Source organism: Cladophialophora psammophila (genome assembly GCF_000585535.1).
Source record: "Cladophialophora psammophila CBS 110553 chromosome Unknown aczJe-supercont1.10, whole genome shotgun sequence".
NCBI lineage: Eukaryota > Fungi > Ascomycota > Eurotiomycetes > Chaetothyriales > Herpotrichiellaceae > Cladophialophora > Cladophialophora psammophila.
Genome location: NW_006912931.1, coordinates 266,680 through 280,481, shown reverse-complemented (window position 1 = coordinate 280,481; position 13,802 = coordinate 266,680). Strand labels below are relative to the sequence as shown.

Below are 13,802 nucleotides of genomic sequence, written 5' to 3'. Positions count from 1 at the left end.
CGAGATCCAACATCTCTTGACCAACCCGTTGCGAGCAGGTGATTCAGCTGAATGCAATCGTTCCAACAGGCTAAGGTCACCAATATTCCCAGCTGGACGACAATATGCCCCGCTATTGACCCCCTCCATTTCCACAGCCTCGTCAGCCTTGGAACCCCTAGTTGGCCCGAGCTGATGATACATAGCTTTACCGATCAGCCTCCTAGTCCACGTTAAGTACCAATGTCGAGGTCGTCTCAAGACTCAGCGCACCTTCTCAGCGACTTTTAAGTTGTCTAGACAAGCTTAGGCAGTCGCCCAATTGCACCACTTTTGCCCAGCACAGAGGTTCATATACAAGCTATATCATTCTGATGTTCAATGTCGCTTCTATATTCCAATTGGTTTCCCCGCTGGCCTATGTGGTGTGAATTGTCACCGCCAGCCCATGACCCTCTCCTGTCTTCTCCGCCGTGGCTCGGGTTCTTGCTCATGCTCCATGGCTTGGAAATCATCTTCCTCCAGCTCGTCCGAGTCCCATTCATCCTCTTGGTCTTGCTGTGCAAGCTGCAGAAATCGTTCTAGTCCCATTGCACGCACAGGACCCGCATGCACGCCGTGCGCAGCGGCCGGATGATTTCCTTGACCGGGAGCAGCAAGCGGAAGCTGTACTGGAGGATTCGCGGCATTGGCATGGCCATCAGCGTTGCCGTTGGGCAGAGCAGCTACATTATCGCCATGAACCCGGTTGAGGCCATTCTGGCGATCTTCGGCTACTCGAATATCCCGTCCAGGCAGTGCGACATGAAGATGAACCCGACCCCGTGCTTGCCCTTGAGCTTGCCCTTGAGCCTGGCCTGCGCGTGCAGGCTCGTTCGCCATCGCACGCTGGCGGTTCGCTTGGTGGCCACCACCTCTTCGTCTCCGTCTCCGTCTGGGTGGATTTGGTACTTGAGGGGGAACAGGGGCTTCGACACGAGCTGGAGCTCGAGGTCGTTCCGGAAGTTCGATTCGGTGAGCATTTTGTGCTCCGGGTCGCGCAAAGTTCACGATTTCAATGTGCATTTGGCGATTGCGCCGCTGGTCAGGCGCCGGCTCTTCATTATCGGTATCCTCTTCATCGGCAAACGGTCGTCCATGGTCGTCTTGAAATGCGGCAAAGTTCTCGGGCGGGAGCCCTTCTTCATCGTCCGACTCATCGTCGGCATCGTCAATCTCATCCCATTCTGCAAGGTCCGGATTACGATCTGCATCCACGCCTTCGCCATCCCCTTCTTCCATCACCCACAGACGCATATAACATGGGCTCTTGGTATCGTTGTAGTGACTGTAAGGATTGTCGGGCATAAGATATGCCGCACACAGGTAGCAGAAATGGCACTTGCACCTGAAGCAAGTCATGTGGTTACATCCCATAGTCTTCTGCGCTGGTGCGCTGCAGGTCGGACAAGGGGTAGAGTGCTTCTTCAGATACGCCATTGAGGCCGCTTCTTCTTCGTTGATTTCCTTTTCTCGTCGAGGATTGCATCTCACCAGCACCCCATGCCATCCCCTCCGGCAAACACTGCAGAATGCGAAATCGCAGTCCTCGCACACAGCGAGACGTTCTGAAACAGGAACATCTTCTGGCTCGGGTTGCTTGTGCTTTGCAGACGCCGACTCGGGTTCTTCTTCATCCTCTGATTCTGCGCTTTCCTCAACATCATTCATCGGGTCAGTGGGTTTGGGGTGTTTCTTCGACTTTGCGGCTCCTTGGCACCATTGTCGAGGACAGTAGATGGTATTCTTGTCCGATTCAAGCCGCTTCTTTCGTTTGAGACGCACATACCGCTGGACGAGTTCTTGTTCGATGGGAATCTGCAACAGTTCACTGGGGTTGAGTGTTTGATCTTGTTTCCGCCTCTTCGAGGGTCGACCATTCACGCCCATCCTTACAGGCTCATCTTTGCCGCAACCCGGGTCGAGACACTTGACATTATCAACATCTCCTTCCGTTATGCAACTCTTGTAGAACTCCTGTAAGCACGGGACGCAAAAGACGTGCCCGCACATCATGAGCTTGTGGCAAAAGTTCCCCTTCTTCGGCTCTAGACAAACCCCGCAATCAAAGGTTCCTTTCTCGAAATGTTCACGCTTGGTCTTGAGGTCGAAATCTAGCAATGCCAGTTTCAGGTCACTAGACAGTTCAACGTCCGTTTCCCCCGCAAGACCAAAAGCTTGTTCCGCCTCTTGTTGAACATGGTCTATATATGCATAGACAACCTGATCTTTCCCCAGCTCTTCCCACAGCCTAGCACAATCGTTCTTGAGGCGTTTCAAAACAGGTCGAGACAGCCATTGAGGTGTGACGGAGACTGAAATGACTGGAGGTTTGGTGGCTGGATAACCCACCGGCAGCGAGATTCGGAGCGACAGTGGGGGCAAATGAGTGAGCTCGTGGGCGTCGAGAGGAAGGATAGGTTGTTGTAACGCAAGCTTCGCGCCGCTGTCATTCTGGCTTTGCTCAGGAGAGGTAGGTGGTGTGGGAAGAATGGGTGGCGCGCTGTCAGTCGAGGGTTGAAAGAGAATCCGCAGTGGCCGGACGGGCGTCACAGCGAGGTCGAGAGTGGCAGTATACGGGTCTTGTTCGTCAACCACAAGTTCAGGATAAATGGCAGCGATGGTCGAAAGTTCAATGGCTCTTTCGTCTTCACTTGTATTTTGGTTAGTATCGTCCATCTTTTTTACACAGAGATCGAGGGTCGATGGCAATGATGCGGGGAAAAGAGGGCCTGTGGGCGGAACGCAGAGGAAAATTAGAATATTTATTAGGGAGCCATGGGAGATGCCCGACAGGTCAACAAAGATACAATGCCTTTGAAAGGATGTCGCTCTTTGTAGAGAAGAAGGAACACCAAGTTACAAGGGGCGCATTATCAATCTCGGACTCGGTAAAGAGGCACGACTCATTCACGACATGCTAAACAACCAAACAATGACGCACAGGGCGCCGTAGGGAGAGGAAAAAGAAAAAAAAAAAGGTCGCTTCTGATTGCAGGGAAAGAATCGACGAGGCACCAGGACTTCAACTGGCAAACAAAGCGAGGCTTGTGGTGGCGTGGTGGCTTTGATCTCGCCACAGTTAGTTCAGCCTCGCTTGTCATCTCCAACATCTCCTTGTGACCTTTTTTTCTGACCTTGATTCAATCCTCCCGCTGTTTGAGTCATCCGTTCTCCGCCTTCTTTGATAGATACATAGGTATCTGTCAAGGATGGACGATCAGCCGCTCGCTTCGTTGTCGCTCACCCACGTCCGCTATGTACGTAGCGTCCATTAATAGCCCGCACTGAAAGGTTCCCTTGCCCTTTGGCACGGCTAACGTTCCCAGACGCCCGGAGACCCCATATCCTATGCGTCAGCATGGCTAGCTCTGGTGCCACAAGGACTCTGTGTGGTCTACGTGACGCTGATATGGGCATCGCGGGAAGCCGAAGTCTTGCTCATGTTCGCTGGCCAAATGGCATGTGAAGTGGTGAATTTTGCACTGAAACGATTGATTCGAGAAGAACGCCCTAAACGTACGTCCCTTCTTTCACTCACCTTCGGACACACGATTGTTTGGAGGCTACAGGAGGTCCAAGTTCGATTAATTCTTTGTGGGCGGACAGAAATGACGGGCAAAGGCTATGGCATGCCCTCGTCACACTCTCAATTTGTGGCCTTTTTCGCCATCTCGTTAAGTCTATTCTTAATTTTCCGGCACGTCTGCGATCCTTCAGAAAATTATTCGCCTACCACACGCACCGAGCGCCTCGTTTTATCTTTCCTCGCGTGTATGGGCGCTGGGGCGGTCGCTGCTAGCCGCGTTTACTTGAACTACCACACGCCAAAGCAAGTTTGGGTTGGGGTTGCTGCTGGGGCTATCTTTGCGGTCATCTGGTTTTTATTCACGTCCTATCTACGGCATTATGGGTGGCTTGATTGGGCTTTGGATCGTTGGATATGTAGGAGGCTGAGGGTCAGGGATTTGATTGTCACAGAAGATATCCAGGACGCTGGTTGGGGTAGATGGGAAGAAAGGAGGAAGGAGAGGAAGGGGAGGAATGCAACAGCCCAGCGCCGGAAAGCTAGGTAGCGGTAGGACTGATTCATTCCCCATCAGTATACAGACACTGGCTCCTCCTTCCGTAAGCACAGTCCAAAAGGTCTCTTCTTCATGGGCTGGGCTTCTTGTTATCCCTGCCCTTTCCCACAAAACAGATCTAGAGCTTTATGTCTTGCGTTTATTTCTTGCAAACTCGGACAAAGCCGCCTCGGATGTCGTCAATGGCCACAGCCCTCGATAAAATGCAAATGCACCCGCCACTAGAAGTAGATAATATGCCACCGTCCACCTCAACCCCAATTTCTCGCCCTTTCCTTGCGCCTGGACGGCGTCTGTATCGTCTTTTCCGCGGATAGCAAGTGGGGAGATAGGATATTCCTCCCGCCTTCTTACGCGGCCCCAGAAGCGAGGAAGACCAGCCCAGTTGCAGAATGAGTGAATGATGATACAGGCGTAGACCGAGCCCGTACGCAGGTAGATGAACGCTGCAAACCACCCAAAGAGTGTAGTATAGGTGAACTGGAATAGCGACCTTAGCAGCACTGGCAAGATTGAGACGTGAGGGTGCGTCAAGTGGAACTCATAAAAGTGGTGGATATGTGCGATGCCGAAGTAGAGTGGTGTCAGGAAGACGACTTTGCTGGGTGCGACTTTAGCGAGTAGGTGTATGGGAACGAGAACAGAGCGAAAGATTATTTCCTCCGTCACGGGTCCAGCGACGAAGTTCCTGTAACCTTGCCAACTGCTGAGAGTTTCACTAGTCGCAGCGATACCACGATGGAGCAGATCGTCGAGATCTCTTTCGATGAAGATCTTCTCAAAAAGCGGTCCAATATATAACAGGAATGTCAGGGTCAAGGACTTGAACAGGTCCAAAGGTCGAACTGGCCAACAACCCAGCATGTGCAAAGCCTCGGACAGGGAGAGCTTCGCTGTTCTGGTCAACACATAGAGAGTGGCGGCGCTGGCGATGATACAGGCCAAAGTGACGGCCCGAATGCGTGCACGGATGACGCTGGGGGCGTCGCGATTTAGGGTGGGCGATGGTCGGGTTGATGAGGACAGATAGAAAGGGACCACGTATATTAGCGTGCAAGTGACCTGGTGCAGGGCTGATCAGAGTTGTACATATGGAGTACGGGCCACATTTTTCGTACCGATAGAACGGCTGCCGTGGTAGGCGAAATAACTGGCCTGTCCTTGTCTGTTTGGTCATTCGGATCAGCAACGATCAATAGGCATCAGCCATGATCCATCACCCATGGCCTATCGCGGCCGTTTACGACATTATCGATATGTAACCGCATCGGTCGGGGTCAAGACCAGCAATCCATGGACAACGCAACGATTGGGATCATGGGTTGATCAGTGGGTGGATTGGGGGAGGGGGAGAATCTTAGATTGACAGCCGTTCATGGGCCATGAAGCACCAGAAGCCTGAAGGTCTGTGTGCGGCATGTGGGAGGACTAGTTTCAGAAGAGCGGAGAGCAGACATGGCGACAACTGCCAACCAATGAAGCGTCCAACGCACCTGCATGGCCAAAATAGGTGTTTCTCAGCTTGACGAAGAAGTCCATGGGAGCCATGGTTTGAAGCCGGGCGCTGGCAGCCAGCTAGTGAACACGGAGTGGTAGAAAGGACGTTGCAAAGGGAGCGTTTGGTGCTGTGAGGTTGAATAGGGAGTCGGGGAGTCTGGAGTCTGGAGTCTGGATAATAATAAAGGGGCCTTTGACGTTCCCCAAGAGGAAATCGTGGCGTTTTCGATCAGAGATGCAAGAGTCGGTGAATGTGTGTGTGTCTTTCCCGCCGTCACTATCATGTCACCGTGTGTCTCGTCCAAATCATCGCCGTGGCCTGAGTGGCGACGCTATTGACTTGGTGCCTCTGATATTCGATCCGGAAAATTGGAATTACCTGTGCGGGTGTGCCGCTTGCTGGCGCCTCATTGTGTATGCTCTCCACTTCCTCCCCCCTGTCGCAGCCAGATTGTCGCGTTAATTTCGCGACACCCTTCTCTCCAATCGGTGAATTTCAAGAGCTGCAGTATGCCACGCGACCGAGATGCAGGAAGACAAAGCGTGAGACGCGACTTTCCCACCATTAGCCGAAGACAGACTCCTTGACACAAAAGCAATCCACACCACCAGCTGCGCAGTTGGTCCTTCCGCAATACTGGCACCACTGTGACCATCGCAGCCACTCCAATTTTACATGCGTACAAGCCTCTCAAAAGAGGAGGAAACTTGGATCTCAACGCCGTTTAATTCTGCTCCCCTGATCTCGAAAAATCGCAAGGCGGGTAACAAGCAGTGTCTCCCAAAAAGAGCCCTCGGTGCCTGCGACTCTCCTACCCGACCGAGTACAGAGACAACATCCAACATTCTTTTCCCATGTACATACACACCCAGTTCTGCACATACCAGACCGCCTCTCCGATATCAGACGCTCAATTGCACGCCGCCAGTCCATAAGCCGATCAGATCTCAATTTAACTCGCCCTGCAGCATGCATATGCAGCTCGGCCCCATCATCATCCTAACCCAAGCTACGAGTACATTGCAGTCCACTGTTTCTCCGAATCCCACGGCCATGAGGCTCGCATTGAGACATCAATAAGACACTCACTATCCTGCACCTTGGGCGCCCACCCAGCGTTCTTTCGAATTGCAGACCTCACCTTTAGTCGTTCGTTACACTATCAACTCTCCTAACCACTACACCCTCGAGAATCAACGTTAAACCCACCGAGTCACCGAATGCATCACTGGTTGCTCCTCATGACGATGAGATAGCTATGTCCTCCCCCCCTTCGCCGGTTCAGCAAAGATCGCCGAAGCGGACTTCTCCCAAACGCACCCCGTTACAAGAACGAACATCTTCAGAGACAAATGAGATTTCCGCTCGTGTGAGTAAAGAGCCCAGATCAGATCAAGAGGGTTTGAACATATACAATACCACACCGTTCCCCACAAAACCAGCACATGTTCTCCTCCCCAGTACCATCCGCAAGCAGAGGAGCTTCGGGCTAAGCCCGCTCAGCGACACTTCTGGGTTTCACTATGAGAATGAATCGGGTAGAAGCAGCGATGCTTCACGAGGCTCGCGGGGGGGCCTACAGCCTACCGTTAGACTGAAGCGATCGGTAAAGGCACTAAGGGATCTGTATGAATCTCAAGCCGAAGAATCGTCCCGTCCTTCGACCGCCACTTCACCACCGCTCCGCCCAAGCACTGCGAGCTCGTTTCGGCTAAGGAGTATCAGCTCTAGTGAAAGCCTGTCTAACGCATACGCTTGGGACTCTCTGCAAAAGATATCCTCGGATGACTTGGCCTTGCTACCGTCTTTGCCCACCGGAAGTCGTGCTCTTAAGAGGATTTCGTCGCGTACCTCATTTACCTCGATCCCGGAGAAGGATATTGTGACCTCAACTCCGAACTACAAAGTATTGGGAGTAACATCGAGTCCGAGACCGCTAGCTTTCAAAGACCTGAACAATCCTTTGCTGGAAGCATTTGAAGACATTCCAAGTGCAAACTCTGGGAAAGATGGTTCTTCGAGTCCCAACATCGTTCGTCTCGCACATACGTCAAGTACGGAACAGTTTCAGAGCACCGATCAATCGTCCAGTCCAAATGTGGTCCGTCTGGCCCACACCTCGAGCACAGAGGAGTTTCAAAGCAGCGACCAATCCTCCAGTCCCAACGTCGTCCGCCTCACGCACACCTCCAGTACCGAAAATTTTCAAAGCAGCGACCCGTTTTCAAGTCCAAATGTGGTAAAGTTGGGAATGTCTCCGACGTCAACAGCCCGACCAGACCTCCCGAAATATTCTACACATTCGCGGTCTTCGTCAAGTTCTTCGAGGAAGAGGAAAAGGTCTCAGTCTGGAGGAGGGAGGTCTTTTGCCGAACGAGTTGGAGCAAAGATTCCCCTTGCATCTAGTCCTCCCGTTCATCGTCACATTCCATCTTCTACTGCCGCAAGCACGAGTTCTCCTGTTGACCCAGGAATACCATCGTCAGCGCCACAGAGCATCCAACAGACTAACGAATCTATCGACGAATCAAGCCCAGTGGTTCGAATTTTGGCAAGAGACGATCCCACTTCCGACGGCAGTTCTGTCGCCGACACTCATGCCAGTCTTCAGGCCGCTCTAAGCTCAAGTCCACCACGCATTCAATACCCGGTTGTTCGGGCTCCTGCTGTAAGCCAACATGCCGGCCTCGCTGTGCCCAAACGTCATTCCAGATCCATGTCCACCGAAGGGTCCACGTCGAAATTCTCATCGAGGTTATCAGCCGTGCCCTCCGAAGGCTCGTGGACCAGAACACGAGCAACCAGTGAGGCATCATCTATACCTGACGATCTCGACGAATATCTCCATTCTGATGAACTAGCCCCGGCCTCCACCTACATCATCAATGAAGACGCAAATCTAACACAAATCCGACTTATTCCGGAAATTGAACGAAGATCTGGGTCCCAGTGCGCATGTGAATGCGAATGCAATCACCAAGAGGTGGACCCTCACCACAACGAAGCCACGGACGAAGTCTCAGCATTACCCTCTGCATATAGATCACCGCCTCTTCGACCAACCAGGAGCGGCGGCTACCTTAACTCGTCTTCTAATACTTCACAGCAGTCCATCACGCGACTTAATTCCATGAAATCATTTACGCAGTCACGACACAACAGTTTCTTTTCCAATTCCTTGCGTCCAGGTTCTTCCAGCAGCATTACGAGCATCGTCCCTGTACCCACATGGGCCCGAAGATATTATTCAGGCTTCTACAGGGACTCCTTTCAGTATCTCTATTCCAGCGGCTCATATTTAAATTTGAGAGAGTTGGCGGCAAATCAAGCACCGATTCCAGTACATTTAGAGCTGCCTTCACGACCCGAGACGTCCAAATCGAGCGCCAGCCCCAGCATGCGCAACATCCACCAGGCAATGACCGACCACGTTGGTGGCCTTTTTCGACCAAAGAAAAGACCAAAACTCGAGGCCCGGAAATCCCACCGTCTACCTGGTGTTGGACCACTGGTCTCGAATCCAGTGCGCCCTCCCGCAACAGCGGCTCTAGTCTCAGGCGGCCGGCGACAATCTTATCCCCAAACTCAATCCTATCCTAATACTCACTCTCGCTCAGTTTCCTTACCATTACACCCCGCCGACCCTCGTGCTCATTGGGCCGGCATAGTTGAGATCCATCAACAACCACACGAAGATGGACGCGGCTCAAGCTACATGATTCACCATCACAGCTATACCTATAGCGGCACTGGCTCTCAGTCCGACTCGAACCAGTCCGTGATACATCACCCTCGAGGAAGCGGAAGTGGAAATGTATTCCGCCGTTCCTGGCATCGCTGGTCTTCTTCTCCGCACCTTCATCATGACGCCCGCCTCGACACGGGCTCGTCCGTTTCTCGTGGCTTTGGGCACCCATTCAACGCAAAATCCCGCTGGACGACCGGTGTGCCTGATCTCGTCACCAGCGGCCAGTCCCAACATCCGCTGCAGATTGATCTCCGCTCCATCCAGGTGATTTGCTTTACCACCGGTTTCCTCATGCCCCTGGCGTGGTTCATTGCTGCTTTTTTGCCGCTTCCGACGAGGCCGGCGAGCTTTGGGGACATTGAAAAGCAAGTCGTGCAAGAACAGCGTCAAAGACATCGACAATCATATCCTCAACCACAACCAGAGTCGCGAACGCAATCAATGCGTAATTCTCTGTCTCAGCAGCGCAGTTCCAATTACTCCCAAGCAGAACAAGAGTGGGAGTCGACGGACATCATAGCGAGACTCCGCTATGAACGGCACACTGCGGGCGTGGCGGAGCTGAAATTCCATAACGCACGGTGGTGGAGAAATCTGAATCGATGGATGAGCGCCGTCGGTGTCGTCGTATGTGCACTCGTGGTTGTGTTGGCCGTACTGGGAACGAAACACAATTGGGGAGAGAATTAGCTGGATGTTAACAGGACAACCAGTTTTTAAAAATAAAAAAACCCCTCAATACCTACGGCGCGAGGCGGGAATAGTGAGCCCGAAGATGGTACGAAATGGAGAAGCTAGCCGGAGCCTGGAGGAAGCAAGTGCAGCCGAATCTTGGACATAGATCCATATATTGATATACAGTGTACATTCCTTTATTTACCTACGCAGCTAGAGAGTCGCCGGCGTCCGGAACCTCTCAACCAGACAGATTTCTTGGAGTCGATCAAATGGCACAATACCAAATTCACACTTGTTAATAACCCGATCCTCTTCACTATATACATACTCATATGTACTCTGTCCTGGGTCCTGGGTCCTGGGGTCCTGGGTCCTGGGGTCCTGGGGTCCTGGGGTCCTCAGGACCACTGAATATTGAGTTCTAAGTTCGGAGTAGGTGGCGCGCCCTCAAGTCCCGAGTGAGTACTAATATCGGAGATTGAGATTGAGATTGAGCATTGCGGTCGGGCGGGAAGATATCTACAGGTCCTCCACACCTAGCGAGCTATTAGGTGCGTAGGGTATTGAATATTTCGACGCACTTCGCCTTTTGTTCCTTGTCCGTGGTATTCATTCATACCTACATTACTTCACTGCTCCACTTTGCTTATCGTTTTGATTTTGGTTTGATTGATTACAGCACGAGTACTTCTCGGGCTTTTTCTCTGTGTTTCCCCGGCGGCGCATGCTGGTGCATGAGCCTCTGTACGTCATCCTTTTGCAGCCATTGAAAGGTATGTAGGCCGCGCAACAAAACAGTTGGCATTCCGGCTGCCCTTGGTCTTGGGTGTCTGGCTCTCAAGCACCGTGGACGAAAGTTGAGAACGGGCCCTCCTGGATGGTCATGAAATTTCCTTCCACATGGCACGTTTTAAAATATACAACTGGGTTTCATTCTCGAAAACAAGGCCCTTCTTTTTCTATCCCATTCCGTGCTTCCCCAAACGCCTGGTGTCGCTCTTGAACATCCGCTCGACACCCGAGATCAAAGGCAAGCTCAAAAGGAGTAATTTGCAGGGCCGGATCGGAATGGTCCGGATCTTCATACAAGCATCGCTCTTAAACTGGCAACTTGAAGCTCTTCCCTTTGAGAACCCTACCAGGTGCACACAAATTAGTATCAACTTTCTCAGCCTCCGTGCTCACCTTCCAACCTTTCCAAGATCGGTTGCCTGGGCAAGAAAATGTAAAAACTCACTTTGTATAATAAACCCAGAAAAAGTCCGAATACAAAACCGTCTGGATCACACCGGCGACCACGGCAATCGGATCAAAATGCCCCTCTGCAAACCACCGATAGATCCAATTCGGGATGTACAAAGCCCGGTATATCCCCAATGCAAACAGATAATGCGTGGTGATTGTCTCAGCCTCGCCTGTCCTTTGAAGCATGAACAACTGCGGCAAGATTGCGACACTCTCGAGCCAGATGGAAAACGCCCACAGCACTTCGGGGATCGTGTAGCGGTAGGGGAAAAGCAGGGCGAGGACGGCCGAACCACCGGTAAGGTAGGAGACGCGGAATGTGTCCAGGTTGGGATCGTGGGTTGGTTTGTAGTCGTTTAACATTACATAGAGGGTGTAAAGGGAGGAGGAGAGGAAGATGAGTTTGAAGATGGTGTTCCATGCGCTATCGGTGAAGGTCCAGAAGAGATCTAAGCATCAACGCCTATGTTAGACAAGAAGCTTTCGTGTGGTTGAGGATTGGGAGTTGCACGGACCAAGGTACCTCGTCACGTAGACGAGGAAATATAACGCTTGTGTTTTGAAGGAGATGCCTGAACATGACTGTTTGAGTTAGAAGGATGAGCGGTCAGCGATGGCCCTGTATTTTCTCGCCGACATTGGCTCGTGGTGCTTGGGTTCGACATACATTCGAGATCTTCATCTTGTGAAGGAGGATGAAGATTGAGACTAGATGCGACAGGTCCGCTGTGCAGAGGAACAGTTCAATTAGCATGGCGCCGCATCTTCTAGAATAGTCCGTGTGCGCATACCGAGTAACCTGAAGAGATTCATGGTGGGCAAGATTCAATCGGAAAATGAGCAGCTGGACAAGTGCCAACAATGGGATCGGGATCAGAGAGTAGATTCCAGAGGGTAGTCCGCAACGCGCGGGAACGCCTTCTGCGGTTCAACTGGATGGTTGAAGAACTGAAGAAGCCGAAAAGAATCTGGATCTGGAGCTGAGACTGGAACTGAGGTGACACTGGAATTGGAATTGGATCGCGCGGTGAATGATAAAGGAGAGACGACTGCGTCCGAGTGAGATGGTGGTGGAGAGGGCGAAGATGCGCAGGTAATTCTGGTAATAATAATTCTGCCAGCCTGTTCAGATGCAGACGAAGCCGCCGACGCGCATGTGCAGCGCAGTCTGTGATTGGCAAGTAATTCGCTAACAAGCCAAGAAAGCTCTAGTCGTGCCAAGGCAACTCTCCCGGTGTCCGCTAGGGGCTGCTTAGGGAGAAGGGCGCCATAAGGGGCAAGAAGGGGCACCCAAGGCACCCCTAAAGAACACCTTAAGCCCTACGGCTATTCTATTATTTGTTGAGCGCTAATCTAGTTATTAGGTAGAGGTGATGATTAAAGAGCTCTATATATATTTACAGCGTCTCCATAGGTACCTATAGCATCGCGCGAAAAACCTGTCGCCCGTCTTCTCCTTTTATTTTATCTCTGAGGTACCTACAGTACCAGCAGGTAGTGAACCTTGATACGGGCTGAAGCTCTCACCTATGATCGGGAGAACTAGATGAGGCGGGGAAGAGCGGATACCGTTAGCTGAAGTGATACGGAGCCTTTTGGCTACCAGGTACTAAAGTACGGAATACATCGCTAGTATCACGCGAAAACCAAGGGCCCCAGCCTCCTCCAGAGCCTTGATCTTCCTCCAAGACCAACTTCGGTCAACTTTAGACGATGGAATCCATCTGAGATACGGGTGGATCCTAGTCTGCACCATTCCAATGTGCTCGGGCTGGATAATTTGGCTGCTTCTAGGTGCTCTCTTGTATAGTAAAGATGGCTTTCCGCTGTCTTTGTTCGAGGACCTGGTGGAGACCGACTTAGTCCTTCTACATGAATACTCCGTCCCTCGATTGCAACATATTCCCCTTCTCCTTGCTAACTGTAGTCTAGAGGATTGCCAGAAGATAACTTATCGCACTCACTGCATCGGCAAATTTTCCCGCGCGACCCTGAGAGCCCTGGGCTGCCCTGGGCTGTCAAGGTAAGTCTGCGTCTTACGCAGCCCATGAGACCGCTGGGCTCGCTGGGCTACTCTAAGAGAGCTCATGGGCTACTCTAAGAGGGCCCTGGGCTAATATAATAATTTATAACTTTACGAATATATAATTATACTAGTCGGTTAAACTAGTACTAATAAAGATTACTATATTATACTAAAATTAAAGTAGATATATATAAAATATAAGGTTTCGAACTAAATCTTAAATTATTAGCTTAATAGCGTTAGTATTCACTAAGATAAAGACTTAGCGAGTTATCCGCTTTTAGTGTAAACCTTATTTCCGAAATAGGAAAGACCTTTTTAAATTTAATAATATTATATAATAAGTATATTATAAAAGTTACTAAAAATAGATAGTCTATAAGAGCTCATAGCCTAGATATAAGAGCTGTGAGCGACTGTGGGCTCCCTGGGCTCCCTGGGCATATAAGAATGCTGTGAGTCGCGGGAAAAATTGCTGATGTGCGGCATTAGGACCCTGCTACT

At 51.3% G+C, this 13,802-nt stretch overlaps 5 protein-coding genes across 5 annotated transcripts; 2 read left to right on the top strand and 3 right to left on the bottom strand.

Annotated features, from left to right (window-relative positions):
- Positions 1-414: 414 nt before the first annotated feature.
- A1O5_06813 (uncharacterized protein) lies at positions 415-2,697 on the bottom strand (the record flags this gene model as incomplete). Its single annotated transcript, XM_007747404.1, has 1 exon — positions 415-2,697. The coding sequence occupies one exon, from the start codon at positions 2,695-2,697 to the stop codon at positions 415-417; it is 2,283 nt and encodes a 760-aa protein (XP_007745594.1).
- A 533-nt stretch (positions 2,698-3,230) lies between these two features.
- Positions 3,231-4,094, top strand: A1O5_06812 (dolichyldiphosphatase; the record flags this gene model as incomplete). The annotated part of the gene is made up of 3 exons (XM_007747403.1): positions 3,231-3,278; positions 3,348-3,537; positions 3,628-4,094. The coding sequence occupies 3 exons, from the start codon at positions 3,231-3,233 to the stop codon at positions 4,092-4,094; spliced, it is 705 nt and encodes a 234-aa protein (XP_007745593.1).
- Positions 4,095-4,229: 135 nt separating this feature from the next.
- Positions 4,230-5,651, bottom strand: A1O5_06811 (prenyl protein peptidase; the record flags this gene model as incomplete). The annotated part of the gene is made up of 3 exons (XM_007747402.1): positions 4,230-5,165; positions 5,222-5,268; positions 5,597-5,651. 3 exons carry the CDS (start codon positions 5,649-5,651, stop codon positions 4,230-4,232), a joined length of 1,038 nt encoding a protein of 345 aa, XP_007745592.1.
- A 1,208-nt stretch (positions 5,652-6,859) lies between these two features.
- A1O5_06810 (uncharacterized protein) lies at positions 6,860-10,039 on the top strand (the record flags this gene model as incomplete). The annotated part of the gene is made up of 1 exon (XM_007747401.1): positions 6,860-10,039. The coding sequence occupies one exon, from the start codon at positions 6,860-6,862 to the stop codon at positions 10,037-10,039; it is 3,180 nt and encodes a 1,059-aa protein (XP_007745591.1).
- Positions 10,040-11,125: 1,086 nt separating this feature from the next.
- Positions 11,126-12,026, bottom strand: A1O5_06809 (ER lumen protein retaining receptor; the record flags this gene model as incomplete). The annotated part of the gene is made up of 4 exons (XM_007747400.1): positions 11,126-11,162; positions 11,265-11,721; positions 11,788-11,854; positions 11,940-12,026. 4 exons carry the CDS (start codon positions 12,024-12,026, stop codon positions 11,126-11,128), a joined length of 648 nt encoding a protein of 215 aa, XP_007745590.1.
- Positions 12,027-13,802: the final 1,776 nt, after the last annotated feature.